The 12,971-nt window shown below is 38.2% G+C and overlaps 1 protein-coding gene across 1 annotated transcript in view; it reads right to left on the bottom strand.

The window, feature by feature from the left end:
- USP50 (ubiquitin specific peptidase 50) overlaps positions 1 to 12,971 on the bottom strand; it is a 34,053-nt gene that overhangs the window by 12,013 nt on the left and 9,069 nt on the right. Inside the window, exon 6 of the mRNA XM_001927656.4 lies at positions 11,440 to 11,572. Within this exon, the coding sequence (XP_001927691.1) occupies positions 11,440 to 11,572 (133 nt within the window). The remainder of the gene's footprint in view (positions 1 to 11,439; positions 11,573 to 12,971) is intronic.

Genomic DNA, 12,971 nt, shown 5'->3' with positions numbered 1-12,971 from the left:
CAACCAGAGACAAAGCCCCACCCACCAGAGGGATAGGAATCTGCCCCACCTACGAGTGGGCAGGCACCAGTCCCTCCCATCAGGAAGCCTATACCAAGCCCACATAACAACTTCAGCCACAAGGGAGGCAGACACCAGAAGTAAGAGAGGCTACAACTCTACTGTCTGCAAAAAGGACACCACACCAAAAACCTATAAAAATGATAAGACAGATAACTCAGATAATGGAGCAAGAAAAAAACTCAGAAAAACAACTAAGCCTCCAGGAAAAAGACTTTAGACTGTTGATGCTGAAGATGATGCAAGACATTACAAATAAACTGGAGGCAAAGACAGATAATTTAGAGCAAACACAAAGCAAGATTTAAAACTTAAGCAAGCAGAGATGCAAAATACAATAACTGAAATAAAAAACTCATTAGAAGCAACCAACAGCAGAATACAGGAGTCAGAAGAACGAATATGTGAGGTGGAAGACAGACTAGTGGAAATCACTGATGTGGGAGAAAAAAGATTGAAAAGAAATGAAGACAGGCTCAGAGAACTCTGGGACAACATTAAACGCACCAACATCTGTATCATAGGGAGAAAAGAGAAAGAAAGGGACAGAAAAAATATTCGAAGATAATAGCTGAAAACTTCCCTAACACAGGAACGGAACCACTCACTCAAATCCAGGAAGCACAATGAGTACCATATAAAATAAAGCCAAGGAGGAACATCCTGAGACACATATTAATCAAACTGACCAAAATGAATGACAAAGAGAAAATATTGAAAGCAGCTAAGGAAAAGAAATAACATACAAGGCAACACCAATAGGGTTATTGGCAGATTTTTCAGCAGAAACTCTGTATGCCAGAAGGGAGTGGCATGATATACTTCATGTGATGAAAGGAAAAAACCTCCAACCAAGATTACTTTACCCAGCAAGGCTCTCATTACATTTGAAGGAGAAATCAAAAGCTTCACCGATAAGCTAAAGCTAAGAGAATTCAGCACCACTAAACCAGCTTTACAACAAATACTAAAGGAACTTGTCTAGGCAGAAAAGAAAAGGCCACAACCAGAAACAAAAATACCACAAATAACAAGGCACACAAGTAAAGGCATATATACAGTAAAGATATGAAGTCATCCATGCACAATTATGCTACCAAAATCAGAAATCATGAGAAGAGGAAGGTACAAATGCAGGATACTGGAAATACACTTGCAATTAAGAGATCAACAACTTAAAACAATCTTGTATATATATATAGACACCTATATCAAAATTTCAGGGCAACTCCAAACCAAAAATCTACAATTGATACACAAAAAAATAAGAAAAATCAACTCAAATACAACACTAAAGATACTCATCAAACCACAAGAGGAAAGAACAAAAGAAGAAGGGAAGAAAAAGGAGCAACAAAAACAAATCCAAAACAGTTAATAAAATGGCAATAAGAACATACATATCAATAATTACCTTAAATGTAAACGGACTAAATGCCCCAACCAAAAGACATAGACTGGCTAAGTGGATACAAAAATAAGACCCATATATATGCCGTCTTCAAGAGTCCCACTTCACTTCTAGAGAAACATACAAATTGAAAGTGAGAAGATGGAAGAAAATATTCCATGCAAATGGGAATCAAAGGAAAACTGGAGTAGCAATACTCATAACATACAAAATAGACCTTAAAATGAAGAATATTTTAAGAGACAAGGAAGGACATTACATAATGATCAAAGTATTAATCCAAGAAGAAGATATAACAATTATAAATATATATGCACTCAACATAAGATCACTATATATATACATAAGGCAACTACTAAACAACTTTAAAAGGACAAATCAACAATAACATAATAATAGTGGGGGACATTAACACCCCACTTACAGCAATGGATAGGTCATCAGATAGAAAATCAATAAGGAAACATAGGTCCTAAATGAAGCATTAGACCAGATGGACTTAATAGATATTTATAGGACATTCCATTAAAAGCAACAGAATACATATTCTTCTCAAGTGCCCATGGAACATTCTCTAAGACTGATCACATCTTGGGCTACAAATCAAGCCTCGGTAACTTTAAGAAAATTGAAATCATAACAAGCATCTTTTCCGACCACAACACTATATGACTGGAAATAACAACAAGAAAAAAACTGCCAAATACACAAACACGTGGCGACTCAACAACATGCTACTAAACAACCAAGGGATCACTGAAGAAATCAAAGAGGAAATTAAAAGTTACCTAGAAGCAAACAACAATAAAGATACAACACTCCAAAACCTATGGGATGCAGCAAAAGTAGTTCAAAGAGGCAAGTTTAGAGCAATACAAGACTACCTCAGGAAACAAGAGAAACCTCAAATAAAGAAGCTAACTTTACATCTAAAGCAGCTAGAGAGAGAACAGACAAGACCTGAAGTTACGAGAAGGAAAGAAATCATAAAGATCAGAGCAGAAATCAATGAAATAGAAATGAAGAAAACCACAGAAAAGATCAATGAAACGAAAAGCTCGTTCTTTGAAAAGATCAACAAAATTGATAAACCCTTAGCCAGAATTACCAGGAAAAAAAGAGAGAGACCCAAATCAGTAAAATTAGAAATGAAAAAGGAGGAGTAACAATGGACATCACAGAAATACAAAGGATCATAAGAGACTACTTCATGCAACTATACGCCAATAAAATGGAAAACCTAGAAGAAATGGACAAATTCTTAGAAAAGTACAATCTTCTCAAGACTAAACCATGATGAAATAGAAAAGATGAATGGACCAATCACAAGAACTGAAATTGAAACTGTGATTAAAAAACTTCCAACAGGAGTTCCCGTCGTGGCACAGTGGTTAACGAGTCTGACTAGGAACCATGAGGTTGCAGGTTCGATCCCTGCGCTTGCTCAGTGGGTTAACGATCCGGCATTGCCGTGAGCTGTGGTGTAGGTTGCAGACATGGCTCGGATCCTGCGTTGCTGTGGCTCTGGCATAGGCTGGCGGCTACAGCTCCGATTCGACCCCTAGCCTGGGAACCTACATATGCCGTGGGAGCAGCCCAAGAACTGGCAAAACAAAAACAAAAACAAACAAACAAACAAACAAAAACTTCCAACAAACAGAAGTCCAGGACCAGGTGGCTTCACAGGTGAATTCTATCAAACATTCAGAGACGAGCTAACACCTATCCTTCTAAAAGTATCCCAAAAAATTGTAGAGGAAGGAACACTCCCAAACTCATTCTATGAGGCCACCATCACCCTCATACCAAAACCACATAAAGATATCACATAAAAAGAAAACTATAGGTCAATTTCACTGATGAACATTGATGTAAAAATCCTCAACAAAATACTAGCAAACCAAATCCAACAGTACATTAAAAGGACTGTACATCATGATCAAGTGGGATTTATCCCAGGGATGTAAGGATTCTTCAATATCCACACATCAGTCAATGTGATACACCACATTAACAAACTGAAGAATAAAAACCATGTGATCCTCTCAACAGACACGGAAAAAACCTTTGACAAAATCCAACACTCATTTCTGATACAAACCCTTCAGAATGTGGGCATAGAGGGAACCTACCTCAACATAATAAAAGGGCATATAAGATAAACCCAGAGCTAACATCATTCTCAGTGGTGAAAAGCTGAACAAATTCCTGCTGAGATCAGGAATAAGACAAGGATGTCTGCTCTTGCCACTACTATTCAACATAGTTTTGAAAGTCCTAACCACAGCAATCAGAGAAGTAAAAGAAATAAAAGGAACCCAAATTGGAAAGGAAGAAGTAAAACTACTGCTATTTACAGATGACATGATACTACACCTAGAGAATCTTAAAGACTCTACCAGAAAACTATTAGAGCTCATCAATGAATTTGGAAAGTCACAGGAAACAAAATTAATACACAGAAATCGACTAACAATGAAAGATCATAAAGAGAAATTAGGGAAGCAATCCCATTTGCCACTGCATCAAAAAGAATAAATTAATTAATGGAGTTCCCATTGTGGCTCAGTGGTTAATGAATCTGACTAGGAACCACCATGAGGTTGCGGGTTTGATCCTTGGCCTTGCTCAGTGGGTTAAGGATCTGGCATTGCTGTGAGCTGTGGTGTAGGTCCCAGACACGGCTCAGATCTCGAGTTGCTGTGGCTGTGGCGTACACCAGCGGCTACAGCTCTGATTAGACACCTAACCTAGGAATCTCCATATGCCACAGGAGTGGCCCTAGAAAAAGCAAAAAGACAAAAAAAAAAAAAGAATAAATTAATTAGGAGCAAACCTACTTAAAGAGTCAAAAGACCTGTACTCTGAAAACTATAAGACACTGATGAAAGAAATCAAAGATGACACAAAGAGATGGAAAGACATACCATGCTCTTGGACTGGAAGAGTTAATATTATCAAAATGACTGTACTACCTAAGGCAATCTACAGATTCAATACAATCCCTATCAAATTACCAAGGACATTTGTCACAGAACTAGAACAAAATATTTTAAAGTTTGTTTGGAAGCACAGAAGACCCAGAATACAAAAGCTACCCTGAAAAAGAAAAATGGAGCTGGAGGAATTAGGCTTCCTGACTTCAAACTATACTACAAAGCTACAGTCATCAAAACCTTATAGTACTGGCACAAAGACAGAAATACAGATCAGTCGAACAGGATAGAAAGCCCAGAATTAAACCCACGCACCTACAGCCACCTAATCTTTTGACAAAGGAGGCAAGAATATACAATGGAGAAAGGACAGTCTGTTCAAGAAGTGGTGCTGGGAAAACTGGACAGTCACATGTAAAAGGATGAAATTAGAACACTCTCTAACACCATACACAAAAATAAACTCGAAATGGATTAAAGACCTACATGTAAGACCAGAGAGTATAAAACGCTTAGAGGAAAACATAGGCCAAACACACTCCGACATAAACTACAGCAGTATCTTTTCAGATCCACCTCATAGAATAATGACAGTACAAACAAAAATAAACAAATGGGACTTAATTAAACTTTAAAGTTTTGGTACAACAAAGGAAACCCTAAACTAAATGAAAAGACAACCCACAGAATGGGAGAAAATATTTGCAAATCAGTCGACTGACAAGGGATTAAGCTCCATAATTTATAAACACCTTCTGCAACTCCATACCAAAAAAACAAACAACCCCATCAAAAAAAAAATGGGCAGAAGATCTAAACAGACAATTCTCCAAAGCAGACATACAGATGGCCAAAAAACACATAAAAAGATGTTCAACATCACTCATCATTAGAGAACTGCAAATCAAAACCACTATGAGGTACCACCTTGCACCCGCCAGAATCACCATCATCAAAAAGTCTACAAACAATAAGTGCTGGAGAGGGTGTGGAGAAAAAGGAACACTTTTACGCTGTTGGTGGAATTGTAAATTGGTGCAACCACTATGGAAAACAGTATGGTGATTCCTCAAAAAACTAAAAATAGAACTATCATTTGATCCAGCCATCCCACTCCTGGGTATCTATCCAGATGAAACCATGACTTGAAAGGCACATGTACTCCAATGTTCATTGCAGCACTATACACACATCGCCAAAACATGGAAACAACCTAAATGTCCATTGACAGAGGAGTGGATAAAGAAGATGTGGTACATATACACGATGGATTATCACTCAACCATTAAAAGAAAGAAATAAAGGCATTTGCAGCAACATGGATGGACCTAGAAACTATCATGCTAAGTTAAGTCAATAAGACAATGAGACACCAACATCAAATGCTATCATTTACTTGTGGAATCTGAAAAAAGGACACAATGAACTTTGCAGAGCAGATACTGACTCATAGACCGTGAAAAACTTATGGTTTCCAAATGAGACAGGTTGGGGTGTAGGGGGATGCACAGAGGGCTTGGGGTGGAAATGCTATAAAACTTTGTTGTGATGATTGTTGTACAACCATAAATGTAATAAAATTCATTGAGTAATCAAAAATAAATAAGTGAATGAACAAATGAAATGGTGTTGGGAAAACTAGACAGTTACATGCAAAAGAATCAAACCAATCTCTTATAACATGCACAAAAATTCAAAATGAATTAAAGACTTAAATGTAAGACCTGAAACCACAAAACTTCTAGAAGAAAACAAGCAGTACATTCTTTGACATCAGTCTTTGCAATATTTCTTTTGCATTTGTGTCCTCAGGCAAGGGAAACCAAGGCAAAAATAAATAAATGGAACTGCATCAAACTAAAAAGCTTTTGAGAGAATTCTCTGGTGGTCTAGTCATTGGGATTTGGCACTTTCATGCTGCAGCCAGGGTTCAGTCTCTGGTCTGGGAACTGAGATCCCATATCAGGCTGCTATACATTGCATTGGAACAAAAAGAAAAGGAAAGGAAAGGAAAGGGAAGGGAAGGGAAGGGAAGGGAAGGGAAGGGAAGGGGAGGGAAGGGAAGGGAAGGGAAGGAAAGGAAGGGAAGGGAAAGGAAGGGAAAGGAAAAAAAGCTTTTAAGGAACCTATCAACAAAACAAATACACTGGCTACTGAATGAGAGAAGATATTTGCAAATGATATATCTGATAAGGGGTTAACATCCAAAATATATAAACAACTCATACAACTCAACAACAAAAAAACGTGAGTTCCAGTTTTGGCTCAGCAGGTTAAGATCCCAACTAGTATCCAAGAGGATACAGTTTGATCCCTGGCCTCACTCAGTGGATTAAGGATCTGATGTTGCTGCAATCTGTGGTGTATGGTGCAGATGTGACTCAGATACTATGTTCCTGTGCCTGTGGTGTAGGCCAGCAGCTGCAGCTACAATTCAACCCTGGGAACTTCTATATGCCACAAGTGTGGCCCAAAATAAAATAAAATAAAATACCCCCAAACCCAACCCTATTAAAAAATGGGCAAAAGATATGAATAGAATTTTTTCCAAAGAAGACATACAGATGAACAACAGGCAGGTGAAAAGATGCTCATCACTGCAGTGATCAGAGAAATGCACATCAAAACCACAGTGGGATATCACCTCATACTTGTCATAATGGCTATTATAAAAAACAAAAACAAAAATAACAAGTGATGTGGAGAAAGGGGAACCCTAGTACACAGTTGGTGGGAAAAAAAACTAGTGCAGCCACTATGGAAAACTATGGAGATTCCTCAAAAATTTTAAAAGAGAAATATGATCCAGCAATTCCACTCCTGGATATATATACAAAGAAAACCAAAATACTAATTTGAAAAAATATATGCACTATGTTCACTGGAGCATTATTTACAACAGCCAAGATATGAAAGCAATCTAAGTGCCTATCGGGAGAGGAATGGATAAAGAAGATGTGTGATGTGTGGTACATATATATATAATGGAGTATTAGCCATAAAAAAAAGAATGAAATTTTGCTATTTTCAACAACATGGATGGATCTAGAGAGTATTACGCTAAGTAAATTAAGTCAGCTGAGAAAAGACAAATACTGAATGATCTCACTTATATATGTAACCTGAAAAACAAAAACAAAAAAAGAAAAAAGAAAACAGAAAACAGAAGCAGTTATAGATACAGAGAACAAACAGGTGGTTGCCAGAAGGGAGTAAGGTAGGAGAAGGAAAGAAATAGGTGAGGAAGGGTAAGAAGTACACTTAGTTGGAAAATAAATGAGTCACAGGGATGAAATATACAGTCTGGGGAAATATAGTCGACAAATATATAATATCTTTGTATAGTGATATAGCGTAGCTAGGCTTACTGTAGTGATCATTTTGGAATGTATAAAACTATTAGATCACTATGTTGTGTAACAAAAACTAACAGTGTTGTAGGTCAATTATACTTCAAAAACAATCTCATAGAAAGAGATCAGGAGTTCCCGTCGTGGCGCAGTGGTTAACGAATCCGACTAGGAACCATGAGGTTGCGGGTTCGGTCCCTGCCCTTTCTCAGTGGGTTAACGATCCGGCGTTGCCGTGAGCTGTGGTGTAGGTTGCAGATGCGGCTCGGATCCCGCGTTGCTGTGGCTCTGGCGTAGGCCGGTGGCTACAGCTCCGATTCAACCCCTAGCCTGGGAACCTCCATATGCCGCGGGAGCGGCCCAAGAAATAGCAACAACAACAACAAAAAAGACAAAAAGACAAAAAAAAAAAAAAAAAAAAAAAAAGAGATCAGATTTGTGGTTACAATGACAAGAGGTGGGGAAAGGGGGAAGTAGATGAAGGTAGTCAAAGGTTCAGACTTAGAGTTTAAAGATAAATAAGTACTAGGGATGAAAGGTACAACATGATAAATACAGTTACCACTGTTGTATGTTAGATATGAAAGATGTTAAGAGAATAAATCCAAAGAGTTCTCATCACAAGGAAAAATGTTTTTCTGTTTCCTTAATTTTGTATTTGTATTAGCTATGGATGTTGAGTAAACTTACTGCGATAATCATTTCATGATGTGTGTAGGTTACATCACTGTTCAGTATATCTTATACAGTGCTATATGTCAATTATATCAATAAAATTGGAAGAAACCAAAAACAAAGAAAAGAGAAGAAAAGGACAGAAAAAGAACAAACAATATCATTGAATACAAAGCTGGCATAGTTTTATCAATATCAGACTTGATAGACTTTAAGTGCAAAAGCATGTCTAAGGATAAAATACTCCCTCTAGCATGATAAAAGGAACAATTTACTACAAAGATATAAAACTGCACACATAGATTCAAATTATGACAATTACTATAAGAATTTGGCAAAATCATAGTCTTTTAACATATATCTTTCAGTTACTAATTTTGTCAAATCAGGAGTTCCTATCGTGGCACAGTGGTTAACAAATCCGACTAGGAACCACGGGGTTGCGGGTTCAATCCCTGGCCTTGCTCAGTGGGTTAAGGATCCGGCATTGCCGTGAGCTGTGGTGTAGGTCACAGACACAGCTTGGATCCTGCATTGCTGTGGCTCTGGTGTAGGCCAGTGGCTACAGTTCCAATTAGACCCCTAGCCTAGGAACCTCCATATGCTGCAGGAGTGGCTCAAGAAAAGGCAAAAAAAGACCAAAAAAAAAAAAAATTTTTGTCAAATCAAAGCAACTCTGAACCTAATTTAAAAATTATTTTCAAGAACACATAAAACTATGACACAAAGCAATTATCAACATATACCAAAAAAGGATGATATTTGAACCATATTTTCTGATAAGAACACAATTAAGTTAGAAATTAATAACAAAAGACAACTATTTTAAATTATGTTTGGAATTTTTCAAATGCACCTCTAAATAACATGATGAAAACTTGAAGAAAGTAGGAATGAAATAAAGACCAGAAATTAATGAAGTAGAACACAAAGGAATGCCTACACTTCACAGGGCTACGTAAGGATTAAGTGAGTGATTATTCATAAAGTGCTTGGAACGGTGCCTGGTACAGAAGAAGCACCACATGTTTGTAAAATAAATCAAATCTGGCAGACAAAGAGCCTTCCCTGTGAAGCAGAAAGCCCTTCAAGGGCTTATTCAAAAGCTGGATACATCTCTGTTAAGGATGGTGTAGAGGTAATCCATCCTTTCTGGTCCAAATGAGTACTTCTGAAACTTCAGGTGCATTCAAATCACATGGAGATCTTACTAAAAGGCAAGTTTCCAGTCTGTAAAGGTGGGGTGGAGCCCGATATTGCTTATTTCTAACAGGAGTCTCCTGGAGATGACACCTTGAGGAGCAGAGCTCTGGAGGGCCTTTCCCTCTGATCAATACATCACAGTTCCTAAGGTCCTCAGTTCTCATTTCTGGTCAATCATCACCTTGCAGTAAATTCTAGATATATTTCTCTTTGGTTTCTGCTGTGCCACAACAGGAACTCCCTAGATATGTTTCTCTTTCAAAACCAAGTTTTACCCTTCAGTGAACTAATAATAATTTAAACACTAAAAGAATTTAGAAGTTATAAGAAGCCAGACTTTTTATATAAATTATGTTTTTGGATTTTTTTCCTTTTTTTTTTTTTTTTTTTTTGTCTTTTTAGGGCCACACCCACAGCACATGGAGGTTCCCAGGCTAGAGGTCTAGTCAGAGCTGTAGTCGCTTGCTTACACCACAGCCACAGCAACATCAGATCCGATCTGTGTCTGCAACCTACCCCACAGCTCACAGCAACACTGGATCCTTAACTTACTGAGCGAGGCCAGGGATCAAACCTGCTTCCCCATGGATCCTACTCAGATTTGTTTCTGCTGATCCATGACAGGAACTCCATTTTTGGATTTTTTTAAAATAGCAGAAACACTTATAATGAGAAGTTATAAGAATAAAATGGGGGGAGAGGTCCTATATCATTTTAGATTTCACATCGGAGTCTATTACAATAAAGAAGAGATGTCGCTCTAGATATCCAATTAGGTGAGTGGGAAAAGGAAAATCATATTTAAAGGCAGGATAAGAAAGAAGGAGAACGTCAAGGCTTGAAGTAAAAAGGAAACAATAAAGAAGGATTTTTTTTTTAAGTTTGAAGTACGGTTCTGAGAGATGTTAAAGAGAAAGCATTTGGATCACTATTTTATACTATATTAATCCAACAACAAGCTGAATAGGCAAGTTAGACTTCAGTACATCAGGGGACTCTAGTGAAGCATACTGGGTTCTGGAGGGAGCCTTGCCCATCTGACATGGACACAGCCAGACATCCAGGTTCAACTAAAATCTGAGTGTTCTGAAGCAGATATTTAATGGCATGATCTAGAACAGAAACCCAGAGAATGGGCTGGTACTTGGAGTGGCTGATGTTGTGGGAAGATCTGGATGATTTGGTCTGAATTATACTTCATGCTTTCCTTCCTTTGGGGAATCCTTGATGATGACAGTTGATTTAGAGCCAAAGGGAACCCTTAGAGTTTCCTTGGAAATCATTCACACAGACAGTGTGTCTGTGACTCCTGTGTACCTCGTGTTCAGGGGGCTTTGACCACGGAAGTGTTCACAGTTATTCCACATAAAGCTACTGGAACCAACTTCTGCTTCTCCCCAGAGCACAGCTCACAAAGATCCCTAGATTTGAAAGAGCCACAGAGCAGACGGACAGTGAGAGCAGTGAAGAGGAACTGTATTCTTTCACTGTTGTACTGTTCATGGTCAAAGCAGGGAGTTTCTTGGCCCTATATTTTGTTTTGTTTTATTTTATTTTTTGGCCACATCTGCAGCATGCAGAAGTTCCCAGACTAGGGATTGAACCTGTACCACATCTCTCACCAGAGCCATAGCAGTAACAACTCCAGATCCTTAACCTGCTAAGCCACAAGGGAATGCCTATATTTTGTTTTTAAAAGAGAAGTGCTAGAGAACTCAGGGAAATATAGAAGGAACAGTCATTCAAGCAGGTAATTCTACAGCTTTTAAAAAAATCTGTTAAATAGTTTCAATATATTACTCACCACCACTGCACAGAGGTTATATTTAGGATGTTTCCGAAAAATTGGACAAATGTAAGGAGTAAGGTCCAAGTTAGTGAGTGGGTAATGAATATCTGTCCTCAGTTTCCTTTTCATTGTACCCAGAATGTCAAACCTGGAGAGATAAAACAAATGTGTGAAATAGAAAGTAAGTTTGTGAACCACCACAGACGAAGTCCACAGACCTTCATAAATCCCAAGTAGAGTTAACAGTAATTTTTTGGAAAGATTATTTGGTTCAGACCTATACATAAACTATGTTTTTCTTATCTACATAGATTTAGAATCTCCACATCCACAAGCCTGGCCAAAACTGAGGCTAGAATGGGCCAAGATCTTGAGTCAGGGAGTGAGACAGGATAGAGTCAATCCAGTGGGAGGAAAAGAAAGGGATAAAGCCAGGCTTGGCATCAGGGGAGCAGAAATCACGTGGATAATTTTCTGAAACCTTCCCTCCAGCTCATGCTGTTCACTCTAACCAAGCCAACTCAGCTTTTCCTTATCTTGATTTCAGAATACATTGTCTTGGCAGTGTCCTATTTTCCTTCTCTGAGGTTTTAATATATCTTTAACGAGATAAAATTTTGTGAAAATCTTGTCATATTCTCCATTTGCTATATAGATCAGCAGTTCCCAAATCTGAGTTCATATCAGAATCATCCCAGAGCTTTTTAAAAAATAAATTATATGGAAAATGGCTGATTTAAGGCTGGGGCAGGGAAATTACTGGGTGATACTGAGATATTCTTGTGCCAGAAAGCAAGAAACCTTGTTTGTAAAAACTAAGGGAATATCACATGACCCAGAAATCCCATTCCTAGTTATTATTTCAAAGAAATCAAGATTTATATTTGCAAAAATACCTATATGTGAATGTTAATGGCAGCTGTATTCCTATCTGCCCCAAACTGGAAACAACACAAATATTCAGCAACTAGCGAATGGATAAACAATTTTCGTACATTCATAAAAGGGTATATACTACACAGCAATAAAAAGAAAGGAAACAGAGTTCCCATCGTGGCTCAGCAGAAAACGAATCTGACTGGCATCCATGAGGATGCAGGTTTGATCCCTGGCCTCACTCAGTGGGTTAAGGATCTGGCATTGCCGTGAGCTGTGGTGTAGGTTACAGATGAGGCTCCCATCTGGCATTGCTGTGGCTGTGGTTTAGGCCAGAGGCTACAGCTCCAATTCGACCCCTAGCCTGGGAACCTCCATATGCCACAGGCATGTCCCTAAAAAAAAGAGAGAGAAAAAGGAAGGAACCACTGCTACATGCCATAACATGGATGAATCTCATTGTGCTAAGTGAAAGAGGCCAAACTCAAAAGGCCACATATGGTATAACACAGGGTATTCTGGACATGGCAAAACTATGAAGATGGAAACCACATCAGAAGATTCTACAGGCTGAGGGTGGAAGAAGGGATTGATTACAAAGGAGAATGAGAAAACTTTCTTAAGGTGATGGAAGTAATCTCTACATTTGGAGTGATGACAACATCATATTT

Source organism: Sus scrofa, chromosome 1 (assembly GCF_000003025.6).
Source record: "Sus scrofa isolate TJ Tabasco breed Duroc chromosome 1, Sscrofa11.1, whole genome shotgun sequence".
Taxonomy (NCBI): Eukaryota; Metazoa; Chordata; class Mammalia; order Artiodactyla; family Suidae; genus Sus; species Sus scrofa.
This window is presented reverse-complemented; position numbering and strand designations above follow the sequence as displayed.